The sequence below is a fragment of the Amblyraja radiata genome, chromosome 9, assembly GCF_010909765.2.
Source record: "Amblyraja radiata isolate CabotCenter1 chromosome 9, sAmbRad1.1.pri, whole genome shotgun sequence".
Classification (NCBI taxonomy): Eukaryota; Metazoa; Chordata; class Chondrichthyes; order Rajiformes; family Rajidae; genus Amblyraja; species Amblyraja radiata.
The window spans coordinates 65,447,717-65,464,197 of NC_045964.1; the positions used below are offsets into that span (position 1 = coordinate 65,447,717).

General features: G+C 45.5%; 1 protein-coding gene across 2 annotated transcripts in view; it reads right to left on the reverse strand.

Annotated features, from left to right (window-relative positions):
- fbln5 (fibulin 5) overlaps positions 1–16,481 on the reverse strand; it is a 73,402-nt gene that overhangs the window by 22,786 nt on the left and 34,135 nt on the right. For both annotated transcript variants that reach the window (XM_033027666.1, XM_033027665.1), the window contains exons 5-6: positions 2,482–2,604; positions 139–255 (exon numbers count right to left, since the gene is read on the reverse strand). In XM_033027666.1, the coding sequence (XP_032883557.1) occupies positions 139–255; positions 2,482–2,604 (240 nt within the window). The remainder of the gene's footprint in view (positions 1–138; positions 256–2,481; positions 2,605–16,481) is intronic.

A 16,481-nucleotide genomic window follows, 5' to 3' on the forward strand; every position in this document is an offset into this window, starting at 1 on the left:
GTTACTCCAGCTTTTTGTGTCTATCTTCGGTTTAAACCAGCATCTGCAGTTCCTTCCTACACATGATTATTAAAACCAGTGTGAGCCTCTTTTGGTGCATTTTACCAGTTGAGGGAACTGACATTGAAATCTCCCTACCTTGGCACGACCTCCCATCGGCATTCAGGAGGAACCCGGAATTGCACTGGCAGGAATAGGAGCCAGCAATGTTGGCGCACAGTTGCTGGCAGTATCCATGGCGACACTCATCGATGTCTGAAGAGGAAAGCAGAGTTCATTGTGGTTCAGGAAGCAATGCTCAGAACATGAAATAATCAATCATTCACTTCATTTTTAATCCAAACATCATAGAAATGTTGCAGAACATGTGGGAGGCCATTCAGCCCATCTCGGATCTGACAGCCTACAGAAGAAAAATCCTGTCAGTCTTATTTCCCGGTCTGAAGAAGGGTCTCGACCCGAAACGTCACTTGTTAGTTTAGTTAAGTGTAGAGACACAGCACGGAAACAGGCCCTTCGGCCCACCTAGCCCGCGCCATCCAGCGATCCCCGCACACTCACACTATCCTACACACAGTAGGGACAATTTACAATTTTACCGGGCCAATTAACCTACAAACCTGTACGTCTTTGGAGTGTGGGAGGAACCCGGAGCACCCGGAGAAAGCCCACGCAAGGAGAACGTACAAACTTCTTACAGACAGCACCCGTAGTCAGGATCGAACCTTGATCTCTGCCACTGTACAATACCAACTCTACCACTGCGCCACTATGCTGCCCCATGCGTATTCTCCACAGACGCTGCCTGACCGGCTGAGCTACTCCAGCACTTTGTGTCCTTTAAGTCTAATTCCCTCAAAGCTCTGTGAATTAATCTTCCATTTGCCTCTCCAACTCCATCTGATTGGCCTCATTTCCACTGCCATCATGAGATGAATGAGAATTAATCATGTTTTATTCTGCGTTATGGCACAGATTATGTTATTTTAGGATTTCTAATGGTGGAAAATGTCATTGAAGATTGAATGCTACTCATTTTAATTAATCCCAATATTTACACTAAAAACAATCTGTTCAACTTTGAAGAAGGGTCCCGACCTGAAACGTCATCAGTCCATGTTCCCCAGGGATGCTGCCTGACTCGCTGAATTACCGCTGGTGGCGTAGCGTAAGAGCTGCTGCCTTACAGCGCCAGAGACCCGGGTTCGATCCTGACCACGTGTGCTGTCTGCACGGAGTTTGTACGCTCTCCCCGTGACCTGTGTGGGTTTTCTCCGGGTGCTCCGGTTTCCTCCCACATCCCAAAGACATGCAGGTTTGTGGGTTAATTGGCTTCGGTAGAATTATAAATTGTCCTTCGTGTGTGTGGGATAGTGTTAGTGTGCGGGGATCGCTGGTCAGCGGGGATCGGTGGGCCGAAGCGCCTATTTCCGCACTGTATCTCTAAAGAGCCAGAGTAGATCAACCAGCACTGGGTCCTGCCCCCTACTTCACTGTGATCCTGACTACGGGTGCTGTCTGTACGGAGTTTGCACGTTCTCACCGCGTTCGCGTGGGTTTTCTCCGGGTGCTCCGGTTTCCTCCCACACTCCAAAGACGTACAGGTTGTAGGCTAATCGCCTTGGTAAAATTGTAGATTGTAAATCGTAAATTGTCCCTAGGGTGTGTAGGATTGTATTAGTGCGCTGGGACCGCTGGAAGGTGCTGACCCGGTAGGCCGAAGGGCCTGTTTCCTTCCGTGCTATATCTCCAAACTAAATAAATGAAATTAAATAGATCAACTTCACTTTTCTTCCAAACTTCACAGAACAAATGCAATATCTCCACATAAAGCAACTTCCTCACCCCACTGAGCACTAATTTACCCTGTCTCAGGCCCAAGAAAACATTTTCCCTTTGTACACCCCCACTGGGAGACAAGTACCATCCTTCAAGCTGCAGGACAAATGACATGACTTTGGCCGCAGCTCAGAAGAGATCCATGGAGTTTAGGTGCCCAAGGTTCCTTGGTTAGACGTACCGACAAATCTTTAATGATAGTAGGTTTCCCTTATTTCCTAATGATCCAGAATGAGGTTATTTGGTCATCGTCTGTGACATTTCTCAGGGCAAACCTAACCATTCCATTCCCTCTGCAGATGGATCAGTCTGAAGAAGGGTCCCGACCTGAAACGTCGTCTGTCCATTCCCTCAACAGATGCTGTCTGACCCGTTGAGTTCCTCCAGCACCTTGTTGTTTTTTCTCAAGATTCCAGCATCTGCTGTTTCTTGTGTCTTCATCCCATTCCCACATTTATTTCCTGAAATTTGTTCTCTGGCACTCATAATCCTACCATTGGGGCAACTAGTAGAGCTGCAAGGTAAAGTCGCCCAGCCCCAGAGACATGGGTTCAATCCTGACCTCTGATGCTGTCCTTTGTGTGTGTGTGTCTAATTCCCTTTACCTGTGTTCACTCCTTCTGAGGGTACATTGACACTTACCCATGCACTGCCCATCTGTCAACCAGTAGCCATCCGTGCAGGAACAGCTGTAGCCTCCCTCCGTGTTGATGCAGATCTGCGACGGGTTGCATTGGTGCGTTCCTGCCGTGCATTCATCAACATCTGCAAGCGGCAAGAAATTCAATAAAACAATGGTGATGCTCTGAAATAATCAAGGACGAGTCGCACCCCGGACACTCCCTCTTCACCCCACCACATCAAACAAACTTCCACCTCCAGATTCAGGGACAGTTTCTTCCCAGCTGTTATCAGGCAACTGAACCATCCTACCAACAACTAGAGAGCGGTCCTGAACTACTATCTACGTCATTGGAGACCCTCGGACTATCTTTGATCGGACTTTATTAGGCTTTATCTAGCACTAAACTTTATTCACGTTATTTCCTTTATCGTTTATCTAGGACACTGTGAACGGCACAATTGTAATTATGTATCCATACGTTTATAAGTGATAGGAGCATAATCAGGCCATTCGGCCCATCAAGTCAACTCCGCCATTCAATCATGGCTGATCCAACTTTCCCTCTCAACCCCATTGTCCTGCCTTCTCCCCATAACTCCTGACATCCATACTAATCAAGAATCCATCTAGCTCTGCCTTAAAAATATCCATTGACTTGGCCTCCACAATGAGTTCCACAGATTCGCCAGTCTCTCTTTCCGCTGACAGGTTAACACGCAACAAAAGATTTTAACTGTACCTCGGGACACATGACAACAAAATAAACTCAAATATGCTCAAATCGCCAAGGTCATTCTTCAATGGGTGAAGTCAAAGAGAAATACTCATACAAACAGTGCCATGAGAGATAGGTTTCTACTTTTTAATTTTTATGTAGCTGAGAAAACAAGGGTTTGATCACATTTAGCAGGAAATCTGAGCTGGCGGGAATGAGCTGATGAAACAGTTGTGTGTTCCTGGAGATGATATCACCAGTGTAAAACTTACCAAATGCACCTTTCTTGTGGGTGGCACGGTGATGCGGAGGTAGCGTCACTGACTTACGGAGCCAGAGATCCGAGTTCAATCCTGACTACGGGCTCTGTCTATATGGAGTTTGTATGTTCTTACCATGACCTGCGTGGGTTTTCTCTGGGAGCTCCGGTTTCCTCCCACATCCCAAAGACATGCAGGGTTTGTAAAATTGTCCCTAGTGTGTTTAGAATGTGTGCTAACGTGTGGGGATCGCTGGTCGGCACAGACTCGGTGGGCCGAAGGGCCTGTTTCCATGTTATATCTCTGAACCAAACGTACATTTCACTCTTCCAGTGAATTATTTCTCGTATTCTTTGCCCCGTTCCAACTATATTTACATAAGTATTGCATGCACAAAGTGGGAAGATTCCATTGCAATGATTATATTAACATGTTTTGCCAGCTCTGGTTATTTCTGGTGTAATTGTTACACTATAATTACCCACTCCTGTGAGATAACTCAGATCGCAATTCCCAGATGGCCATTTATCTGATATTAAAATTTGTAGTAGAATTTATTGTAACAACATTGAATTCTTAAGAGGGAGTCTGACCATCAGTACATGAATTTTGATTAAGGAATTACAAAGCACTCTATCCAAACACGGCAATTCACATGGGATGCAGGAAAATCAAAGATTATTGATTAAATGGCACTTCCATTTTTTTTCAGGAAAACAGCCTTGGCAGGGAAAAGTCAGAACAATTTAAAGTGTGAAGAAGAGTCCCAGCTCAAAAATCACTTACAGTATCTATGTTCTCCAGAGATGCTGACTGATCCATTGAGTTAGTCAAGAACTGTGTGTCTTTTTTATTCAGGACAATTTAAAATTTGTGTTTTAGTTTGATTTTAGTTTATTGTTATGTGTACGGTGAAAAGTTTTTGTTGCATGCTAACCAGTCACTGGAAAGACAATACGATTACAATCGAGCCATCCACTGTGTGCATATACATGATAAAGGAAAACGTGAATAACATCTAATGCAAGATAAAACCCAGTAAAGTCCGATTAAAAATAGTCCAAGGGTCTCCAATGAGGTAGATAGTAGTTCAGGACTGCTCTCTATTTGTTGGTAGGATGGTTCAGTTGCCAGATAACTGCTGGGAAGACATTGTCCCTGAATCTGGAGGTGTGCGTTTTCACACTTCTATACCTTTTGCCAGAGGGGAGATGAGGGAGTGTGTAGGTAAGGACTTGTTTCTCAGGCTGAAAAACGACGTCTGCAATGGGACTTTGTGGCCTCCTGCAGCTGGGACTGTATAATGGTGCCAAAATGGAGCCTCTTGCATATGGACGCTGTGGGATGTTCGGCACATTCTGTACTAACTGGGGGATTGTGCATATGTGTGGTGATAGTCTTGCTGAGCTGTATGGATAATAGCATTTCACTGTACCTTGGTACACGTCATAATAAAGAAATAAAGGAAACATTGAAGTTAACAAACTTTCACCAAGTTGGCCGATGAGAGGTCATTTGGCCGAAATGATACCACTGTTCCTCTCCACATGGAGGCTGTGCGTCTCTACCATTTTCCTGCTTTTATCTCAGACCTCAACAGCTGCACGATTTTGGATCTCATGTACCAACTGAGCACAACTCTTTAATAAAGAAATTACAAAACTACAGACAATAATGACATTTAACAATTTATCCCAATTGGTTTAATGTTCAATTGATAAACCAAGGATTGCCAAAAGAATCATATGTCACTGTCCGTTTATTTTTGCTACAGCTGTTTTTTTTTTGCTCAACTACTCTAAACAACTGTTCTATAGTGCGTGTGTCGGAAGGAACTGTAGATGCAGGTTTAAATCGAAGATGGGCACAAAATGCTGGAGTAACTCAGCGGGACAGGCAGCATCTTTGGAGAGAAGGAATGGGTGACGTTTTGGGTCGAGACTCGAAGTCTGAAGAAGGGTCTCGACCTGAAACGTCACCCATTCCTTCTCTCCAGAGGCGCTGCCTGTCCCGCTGAGTTACTCCAGCATTTTGTGTCCATCTTCGGTTTAAACCTGCGTCTGCAGTTCCTTCTCACACATGTTTGTATATTCTGTTGTGCTGCTGCAAGTAAGAATGTCATTGTTCTGAACGGGACATACGACAATAAAACACTCTTGACTCTTGGCAAAATCTCAGCATAAAGTACTGGAGGAAGTCAGTGAGTCAGGCAGCAAATCACTGCCCGTTGGCACTTCCACAATGTGATACATTTTGGAAATACATTCATACTGCAGTTAGGTTGTGAACACTGTGCTGTGTTCAAAACTAGCAGGGCTGAGGATGAAGGAAGCAGCTTATAGTTCAGCCATGGACCATGGATGGGTTAGGGGGCTAGTTGGCCCCAACAAATAAGTGGGCGGTGCAGTGGTAAAGAAGCTGCCTTACAGCGCCAGAGACGCAGGTTCGATCCTGACTACGGGTGCTGTCAGTACAGACATTGTACGTTCTTCCTGTGACCTGCGTGGGTTTTCTCCGGGTGCTCCGGTTTCCCCCCCACGCTCCAAAGACGTACAGGTTTGCAGGTTAATTGGCTTCGGTAAATTGTCGTGTGTGTGTGTGTGTGTGTGTGTGTGTGTGTGTGTGTGTGTGTGTGTGTGTGTGTGTGTGTGTGTGTGTGTGTGTGTGTGTGTGTGTGTGATAGTGTTAATGTGCGGGGATCGCTGGTCGGCGTAGACTTGGTGGACCGAAGGGCCTGTTTCCATGCTGTTTCTCTAAACTAAACTAAACTTGGCCAACCCGAGTTACTTTTTGGAAGCGCCAGGAATGGCAACATAATCGAGATAAACTAAAAAGGAGTAAACAGAGGAGGAAACAGTAAACAGTAGAATTCCGTCCCCACTTCACCACCCACTTGGCCTCCTTGATATTACCACATGTCGTTCTCAGTGACTGCCTGGTCACAGTTTAGCATCGAACATATAGAACTCACTTTTAAAAAGATAAAATCTGAAAGATATCCGAAAGATCTGAAAGAAAGGGGTGTGAAGAAGGGTTCCAAGTCGAAACACCACCTATTCTTTTCCTCCAGAATTGCTGCCTGACCCGCTGAGTTACTCCAGCATTTTGTGTCTATCTTCGATGTAAACCGGCATCTTCAGTTCCTTCCCGCACAAATCTGAAAGATCGTTGGATGAGTTGAAACCCGAGGTGTGAGCCAGTCAAGATTTGGCTTGGCCAGAGAGAAGATCGAAAGTAATAGACTCACTTTGTTTCAGAGCACAAGCTAAATTCCTTTTTTGGACTTGTTCTCAAAATAAGTTGCTTTGTTTCCAGAAGAAGTAAAAGCAAAGAATCAAAGCATTTCTGTGGAATGAAATCATCTGTGGAGTCAGCGAGATTCATCAAGATAAAGATTTAACCAATAGAAGGTGCAACGCAGGGCAAGCCAAGTGCACGATATGGATTGTTACATGGACTTGCACAAACCTATCGCACAATTACACTGCCCCAGCTATGGCTGGATGCCAGTGCTAACAGAGGCCACCTGTTTTCAGTTAATCCCACACTTCAGAGAATTTAGCTTTGGCAATCTCTACATCTGCTCCCAACGTTGACGACTAATCCTCTCCAGAGACATGGCTCTCTGCTCCTTTGATGACAACAACAACAATAATTAGTCACTTCTTTATTAGTAGGCCTGCGCTTGCTTAGAATCCACTGTCAGTTGTGGAGTGGACCTGTTTACATCCAATGTTTATCATTCTCACATATATCGAGACACATTGAAAACCTTGTCCTGCACGCTCTACCAAGTCAAATCCTACCACACAAAGGAACTTGTTATCCCTCCCACATCCCAAAGGTTAATTTAATTTAGTTTAATTTAGTTTAGTTGAGAGATACAGTGTAGAAACAGGCCCCCTCAGCCCACGCCGACCAGCGATCCCCGCACATTAACACTATCCTTCACACGCTTGGGACAATTTACAATGAAATCAAATAGAAACATAGAAAATAGGTGCAGGAGGAGGCCATTCGGCCATTCGAGCCAGCACCGCCGTTCATTGTGATCATGGCTGATCATCCACAATCAGTAACCCGTGCCTGCCTATCCCCCGTATCCCTAGCCCACAGAGCTCTATCTAACTCTCTTCTAAGTTCTAAGTAGGTGTAATGGATTGCAAACGGGAGCTCAAGAAAGCCATTGCGGACAGAGCACAGGCACTTGGCTAGGCAGTCCCCTAGTCTGCGTTTAGTCTCACCGATGTGGAGGAGGCCACATCTCAAGCAGCGAACGCTATAGAACAGATTGGAGGAGATGCATGTGGATCTCTGCCTCACCAACATGTTTTAATTGGGCGTCACGGTGGCGCAGCAGTAGAGTTGCTGCCTGACAACGCTTGCAGCGCTGGAGACCAGGGTTCGATCCTGACTACGGGTGCTGTCGGTATGGTGTTTGTATGTTCCCCCAGTGACCGCATGGGTTTTCTCTGAGATCTGAAGCTGCCAAGCCTTCATAACAAGAAGATTTGTGTAGAGGAGTAAAGAGGTCCTGGTGAGACCACATCTAGAGTATTGTGTGCAGTATTGGGCTCCTAATTTGAGGAAGGGGGCCGTGCTGCGTAGGTTTATGAGGTTAATCCCCGGGATGGCAGGACTGTCACATGAGGAAAGATTGGAAAGACTGGGCTTGTATTCACTGGAATTTAGAAGGATGAGAGGATATCTTATAGAAACATATAAAATTATAAAAGGACTGGACAAGCTAGATGCAGGAAAAATGTTCCGAATGTTGGAAGAGTCCAGAACCAGGGGCCACAGTCTAAGAATAAAGTGGAGGCCACTTAAAACTGGGATGAGAAAAAACTCTTTCACCTAGAGAGTTGTGAATTTGTGGAATTCTCTGCCACAGTAGACGTCAAATCACTGGATGAATTTAAAAGAGAGTTAGATAGAGCTCAAGGGAATAACGAAATCAAGAGATATGGGGAGAAGGCAGGCACGGGTTACTGATTGTGGATGACCAGCCATGATCACAATAATGAACCAGCGGTGCTGGTTCGAATGGCTCCTGCACCTATTTTCTATGTTTCTATATTTCTACATTTCTATCTTCGATTTCCTCTCACACTCCAAAGACATACAGGCATGTAGGTTAATTGTCTTGGTGTATGTGTGAATTGTCCCTCATGTAGGATAGCGTTAATGTGTGGAGATCACTGGTCGGCGCAGACTTGGTGGGCCGAAGGGCCTGTTTCCGCGCTGTATCTCCAAACTAAACTAAACTAAATTGCCCGTATCAGGACATACTCGCATTACTGTGTTCAAGTAGGTATTGCTTTGTTTTGAGTGCAGCGGTCTGTAAATTCCTAAAAGAACAAAGAATGTAATTAATTAGTAAATCCCCCATTCTGCAACTCAATTCACTTGGATTTCCTGGAATCGCTAGGAGTTGAGGATTAATCTCCCAGGCACTGCCGCACACATGCTAGGAGGAAAGCCAAATGGGTATTAGAGAAAAGGGCCTGTCCCACTTTCACAACCTAATTCACGACCTCTGCCGAGTTTGCCCTTGACTCATACTCGCAGCATGGTCGTCACGAGGTCGTAGGAAGTTTGTAGGAGGTCGTAGGTAGGTCTGTTTCCGCACGATATCTTTAAACTAAACTAACCTAAAACTATAGCGGGCAGATCACAATGTGCTGAGCAGTGCTGAGCCAGTTAGAACGGAGACGAGGAAACACTTTTTCTCACAGAGAGTTGTGAGTCTGTGGAATCCTCTGCCTCAGAGGGCGGTGGAGGCAGGTTCTCTGGATGCTTTCAAGAGAGAGCTAGATAGGGTTCTTAAAAATAGCGGAGTCAGGGGATATGGGAAGAAGGCAGGAAAGGGGTACTGATTGGGGATGATCAGCCATGATCACATTGAATGGCGGTGCTGGCTCGAAGGGCCGAATGGCCTACTCCTGCACCTATTGTCTATTGTCAGTCCCCTAGTTTGCGTTTAGTCTCACCGATGTAGACGAGGCCACATCTCTAGCAGCCAACACAATAGACAAGGTTGAAGGAGGTGCACGTGGATCTCTGCCTCAACAACATGTTCTAGTTGCCTGTATCAGGACGCACATTGCGTTACTGTTTCTCGAGTAGGTATTGCTTTGCTTTAAGCGCAGAGGTCTGTAAAATGTAACAGAACATTTCCTAAAAGAACAAAGAATGTCAATAATTATTAAGTTCTTCATTCTGCAAGTCAATTCACTTGGATTTCCTGGAATCGTTAGAAGCTGAGGATTAATCTGCCTGGCCTGCCACGCACATACTAGGATGAAAGCCAAATGGGTATTAGAGATATTGGCTCTCTTTGGAGCTGCACAGTGAAACAACAGTAGAATTGTGTGTAAAATCATGAGAGGAACTGATGGGGGAAATGCACGGATTTTGCTCAGATTAGGTGAATCGAGGACCAAGGATGTAGTTTCAAGGTGAAAGGGACAAGGTTTAATAAATCTGAGGGGTATTTTTTCACACGTTTTTAAATCCAACATTTAAGAAACAGTTAGACAGGTACAGTACATGGATAGGACAGATTTGGAGGGATATGGACCAAGAGCAGGCAGGTGGGACGAGTGTAGCTGGGACATGTTGGCCAGAGGCCCAGTTTTGATCCTGACCCCGGGTGCTGTCTGGCACTGTGACACAATGAGTTGCTGCCTTACAGCGCTTTCAGAGTCAGAGATCCGGGTTCGATCCCGACTACGGGTGCTATCTGTACGGAATTTGTACATTCTCTCCGTGACCGTGTGGGTTTTCTCAGAGAACTTTGGTTTCCTCCCACACTACAAAGACATACAAGTTTGTAGGTTAATTGGCTTGGTATAATTGTAACATTGTCCCTAGTGTGTGTAGGATAGTGTTAGTGTGTGGGGATCGCTGGTCAGCACGGGCACGGTTGGCCGAAGGGCCTGTTTCCGCACTAACTAAACTAAACCTACAGGTGTGTAGGTTAATTGGCATCAGTAAATTGTCCCTAATGTGGACGACAGTGTTAGTGTACAGGTGATCGCTGGTCGGCACAGACTTTGTGAGCTGAAGGGCCTGTTTCCTCACCGTATCTCAAAAAACAAAAATCTAATGTAACTTTGTCGACGCCAGAAACATGGCGACACCTGTGTACCGCCTATGTGTGGTCTGCTGTATGGTTTTGCCGGGTCGCATGCAAAAAAAAAATTCACTGTAAGATGAAATATAATGTCAATAATGTACCATTGAATCATTGAATATGTTGTCAAGGCAAAAAGGCCTGTTTCACTGACAGGGTTGAAACCAATTGGATCACAATGAGTGTGTAGGAAGGAATTGCAGGTGCTAGTTTACACAAAAGAAGATAGACACAAAATGCTGGAGTACCTCAGCGGGACAGGCAACATTCATTAGGATGGAGAGTGACATTGTTAATTCAGAAACAATGGTTCTGAACTTAAAGAAAGGTAACTTTGAGGGTATGAGACGTGAATTGGCCAAGATTGACTGGCAAATAATTCTAAAAGGGTTGACGGTGGATATGCAATGGAAGACATTTAAAGACTGCATGGATGAACTACAAAAATTGTTCATCCCAGTTTGGCAAAAGAATAAATCAGGGAAGGTAGTGCATCCGTGGATAACAAGGGAAATCAGGGATAGTATCAAAGCGAAGGATGATGCGTACAAATTAGCCAGAAAAAGGAGCATACCGGAGGACTGGGAGAAATTCAGAGACCAGCAGAGGAGGACAAAGGGCTTAATTAGGAAAGGAAAAATAGATTATGAAAGAAAACTGGCAGGGAACATAAAAACTGACTGCAATAGTTTTTATAGATATGTGAAAAGAAAGAGATTAGTTAAAACAAATGTAGGTCCCTTGCAGTCAGAAACGGGTGAGTTGATCATGGGGAACAAGGATATGGCGGACCAATTGAATAACTACTTTGGTTCCGTCTTCACTAAGGAAGACATAAATAATCTGCCGGAAATAGCAGGGGACCGCGGGTCAAAGGAGTTGGAGGAATTGAGTGAAATCCAGGTTAGCCGGGAAGTGGTGTTGGGTAAATTAAATGGATTAAAGGCCGATAAATCCCCAGGGCCAGATAGGCTGCATCCCAGAGTACTTAAGGAAGTAGCTCCAGAAATAGTGGATGCATTAGTAATAATCTTTCAAAACTCTTTAGATTCTGGAGTAGTTCCTGAGGATTGGCGGGTAGCAAACGTAACCCCACTTTTTAAGAAGGGAGGGAGAGAGAAAACGGGGAATTACAGACCAGTTAGTCTAACATCGGTAGTGGGGAAACTGCTAGAGTCAGTTATTAAAGATGGGATAGCAGCACATTTGGAAAGTGGTGAAATCATTGGACAAAGTCAGCATGGATTTACAAAAGGTAAATCATGTCTGACGAATCTTATAGAATTTTTCGAGGATGTAACTAGTAGCATGGATAGGGGAGAACCAGTGGATGTGGTGTATCTGGACTTCCAGAAGGCTTTCGACAAGGTCCCACATAAGAGATTAGTTTACAAACTTAAAGCACACGGCATTGGGGGTTCAGTATTGATGTGGATAGAGAACTGGCTGGCAAACAGGAAGCAAAGAGTAGGAGTAAACGGGTCCTTTTCACAATGGCAGGCAGTGACTAGTGGGGTACCGCAAGGCTCAGTGCTGGGACCCCAGCTATTTACAATATATATTAATGATCTGGATGAGGGAATTGAAGGCAATATCTCCAAGTTTGCGGATGACACTAAGCTGGGGGGCAGTGTTAGCTGTGAGGAGGATGCTAGGAGACTGCAAGGTGACTTGGATAGGCTGGGTGAGTGGGCAAATGTTTGGCAGATGCAATATAATGTGGATAAATGTGAGGTTATTCATTTTGGTGGCAAAAACAGGAAAGCAGACTATTATCTAAATGGTGGCCGACTAGGAAAAGGGGAGATGCAGCGAGACCTGGGTGTCATGGTACACCAGTCATTGAAAGTGGGCATGCAGGTGCAGCAGGCAGTGAAGAAAGCGAATGGTATGTTAGCTTTCATAGCAAAAGGATTTGAGTATAGGAGCAAGGAGGTTCTACTGCAGTTGTACAGGGTCTTGGTGAGACCACACCTGGAGTATTGCGTACAGTTTTGGTCTCCAAATCTGAGGAAGGATATTATTGCCATAGAGGGAGTGCAGAGAAGGTTCACCAGACTGATTCCTGGGATGTCAGGACTGTCTTATGAAGAAAGACTGGATAGACTTGGTTTATACTCTCTAGAATTTAGGAGATTGAGAGGGGATCTTATAGAAACTTACAAAATTCTTAAGGGGTTGGACAGGCTAGATGCAGGAAGATTGCTCCCGATGTTGGGGAAGTCCAGGACAAGGGGGCACAGCTTAAGGATAAGGGGGAAATCCTTTAAAACCGAGATGAGAAGAACATTTTTCACACAGAGAGTGGTGAATCTCTGGAACTCCCTGCCACAGAGGGTAGTCGAGGCCAGTTCATTGGCTATATTTAAGAGGGAGTTAGATGTGGCCCTTGTGGCTAAGGGGATCAGAGGGTATGGAGAGAAGGCAGGTACGGGATACTGAGTTGGATGATCAGCCATGATCATATTGAATGGCGGTGCAGGCTCGAAGGGCCGAATGGCCTGCTCCTGCACCTAATTTCTATGTTTCTATGTTTCTATCTCTGGAGAGAAGGAATGGGAGACGATTCAGGTCAAGACTGTCCATGTTCCCTTTCCAATAGAATAAGAAGCCCTTCTTCAGACTGCTGTTGATCACAGAGTGACTGATATCACTGCTGTCCACACAGTCAGACTAGTACAACGACGGTGCAAGGGACTGGTGATACCACTTCAGTTCATTGCTACCATCACAATGGCCATCACAGAGCACAGATTGGTCAGTGCACAACATCCACCGGATGGCGCAGTACAATGGCAGCCTCGCTGGCGGAACAGTCTGTCTCGCCCTTTACTTTCGTTGTTGTTTTTAGTCTGTTGTTAAATGTATGTTTTAGTGTATCTTTATCTTTGTATTATGTGGGGGGAGGGTGGGGGAGTTGGGGGAAACGTTTTAAAATCTCTTTCCTCGACGGAGATGCGTTTTATTTTCCCCGTATCGTGTCTCCGTCCGTGCTGCGGCCTAACATCGAGGAGGTGGCGACCACTTGCTGGGGATCGACTTTGGGAGCTCCAACCGTGGGAGCCTGCAAACTTAACATCGTGGAGCTCTTGGTTAAGGTTCGACTTCGGGAGATCCAAGCCGCAGGAGCTTTGATCGCCCGATCGCGGGAGCTTCGATCGCCGGCTGCGGGAACTTCGATCGCCCCGACTGCTGATGGTTCGACTGCCCTGTCTACGGGAGAATAAGGAGGAAAGAAGATATGACTTTATTGCCTTCCATGACAGTGAGGAATGTGGGGGAGCTGCTGTGGTGGATGTTTATGTTAACTTTTATGTAGTTGTGTGTCTTGTTGCTTTTTTCTGGTATGATTGTATGGTAAATGAAATGGTACACGTGACAATAAAGGACCGTTGAACCATTGAACAACCTAATGTTTCCGTTGCCAAAGGGAAGATCCCATTTCAAAAGCCTGCAGATCTAAAGCTAGCCCCAGCAACATAAATAAATAGCTTTGGCATCAAATCAAACAACGGAAAGGAGGCCTTCATTGTTTGCCATTTTGATTAGAAAATGAATAATTAAGATTTGTGCTGCCTCTGAGCGACACACAATAATGGCATTGGAGGGATGAGTCAAGGTTCTGGTTGATGTGCTGTAAGTTATTGGGGCAAATCCTCCAAAATAATGGAAGAACTCGGATACGGACATGGATATTTTAAAAAGACAGATTTGCTGGCTGCAACGGAAAACCCCCCAATCCACAGAAAGAATCAGTTTAAAGTTTCAAACCTGTCTGGCCTGTGGACTTGGGCATCACACAACGGTGTGGGCAGGAAAGGCTGAGACAGAGATAACGAGATTATCTTGGATACACAAAGGAAGGAACCAAGCCTCAGCAGACGGTGGTAAACAGGCCAGCACAAGCACAATCACCATCTTGGATGACCCATCCATCGAGACAATAGGAGCCCATCCAGGCAATGGGATAACGATCAGGCTGAGGGATCATGACATCAGCAAACCCCTTATCATCGGAAGCCTATTGTTCATGCCAGATCGAAACTGGGAATCATCAAAAGAACCCTTTTATCCAGAGGACCACCTGGGGGTTTCAAAGGAAGCTCAGGTATAAAAACAGGAGTCAAGCCAGAACTCGCTCTCTTTCTGCTCTGCTGGACAGCTCGTGGGCCTGCATCGACCTAGCTGTGAGTATCCCGGTGACCTGGTGAAATTCCCAAAATAGGATAGAGGTTGAGGAAATAAAGGGAAAGGGGGTAAAATTGTGTATAGTAAGTTTTACGACGTGCCCGATAGTTTTCCGTCCATAGTCTTAGTTTAAAGCATAAGTTTAGCCACGTATTATGTAGTGTTGGTGAGATTCGATTTCTCATTGTTTAATAAAGCCTGTAAATTTTAGACTTGCTTTGAGTCCATCTTGGTTTCTGTTTTCTCTCATCAGCACACTCTGGTCAATTCAACCTTTTATCATATCCCACCATAATTCCGAGGTCTAGAACCCAGGGGAACCCCTTTTTTTGTATTCTCACTCTTGGAAACCGCTCGAGTGGAGTGGTGGCCGTTTGACCCTCCGACAAGGGAGAGAATAACTCGGGCAGTTGGGCCCGAAGTGGAGTAAAGGGAAACGCAAAACCCCTACAGTGCGAACTCTTAAACCATGCGCATCGTTCAGTAATGAATCATGATTTTTACTCTGGCAAGTTCAGCCAAAGGCTGTTAACAGAAGGCATTGTCAATTTGAATCTGCTCTGGTAAAACTTCACAGCTTTTGGGACAAATGGAGGATACAACAATGGGCATCAAGTACAGCTACCATGGAACGGACTAACATTTATATCAACCTAAGATACTGTCGACACAAAATGCTGGAGTAAATCAGCGGGACAGGCAGCATCTCTGGAGAGAACGAATGGGTGACGTTTCGGGTCGAGACCCTTCTTCAGACTAGCAACCCAACTTGGTTCCTTCACACTGATGCTTTGGTTTATTTTAGAGATACAGCGCGGAAACAGGACCTTCGGCCCACCGAAGTCTGCACCAACCAGAGATCCCCGCAAATTATCATTACCAAACACACACTGGGGACAATTTTACTTTATACCAAGCCAATTGCCCTACAAACCTGTACGTCTTTTTGGAGTGTGGGAGGAAACCGAAGATCTCGGAGAAAACCCACGCAGGTCACGGGGAGAACGTACAAACTCCGTACAGACAAGCACCCATAGTCAGGATCAAAGCCGGGTCTCTGGCGCTGTAAGGCAGCAACTCTACCACTGTGCCACCATGCCAGTGATCAAGAAAGCGCATCAGTGTATTTACTTTCTTAGGCAGCTGCGAGGACTTGGCGTTTCCACATGGATTCTCGCAAACCTCTACAGAAAGAACTCTGACAGGACACGTCCCCGTCTGCTGTGGCATCTACTCTGTTCTTGACCTCCTGGACCTGCAGGGAGTGTTGAACACAGCCCACACCATCACAGGCTCCACACCAGACACAAAAAGTTGGAGTCAATCGAAGGGCCGACTGGCCTCCTCCTGCACATATTTTCTATGTTTCTAACTCAGCAGGTCAGGCAGCACCTATGGAGAATTGGAATATGTGACGTTTCAGGTCGTGACCCTTCGTCAGGAGATATTCTCATTTCCTTTTCCCCTGACTAACAGTCTGAAGATGGGTCATATCCCCGAAATATCACCTATTCCTTTTCTCCAGAGATGCTGCCTGACCCGCTGAGTTACTCCAGCTTTTTGTGTCTATCTTTGGTTTAAACCAGCATCTGCAGCTCCTTCCTACACAGGCTCCACACTTCCTTTCTTCCACTACGTGTATAAGGAGCGTTGAGCCAGGAAGGCTGGACGTTTCATTGAGGTTGTCTGCTGCCTTGGCCGTTCCGTCTTCTGCCT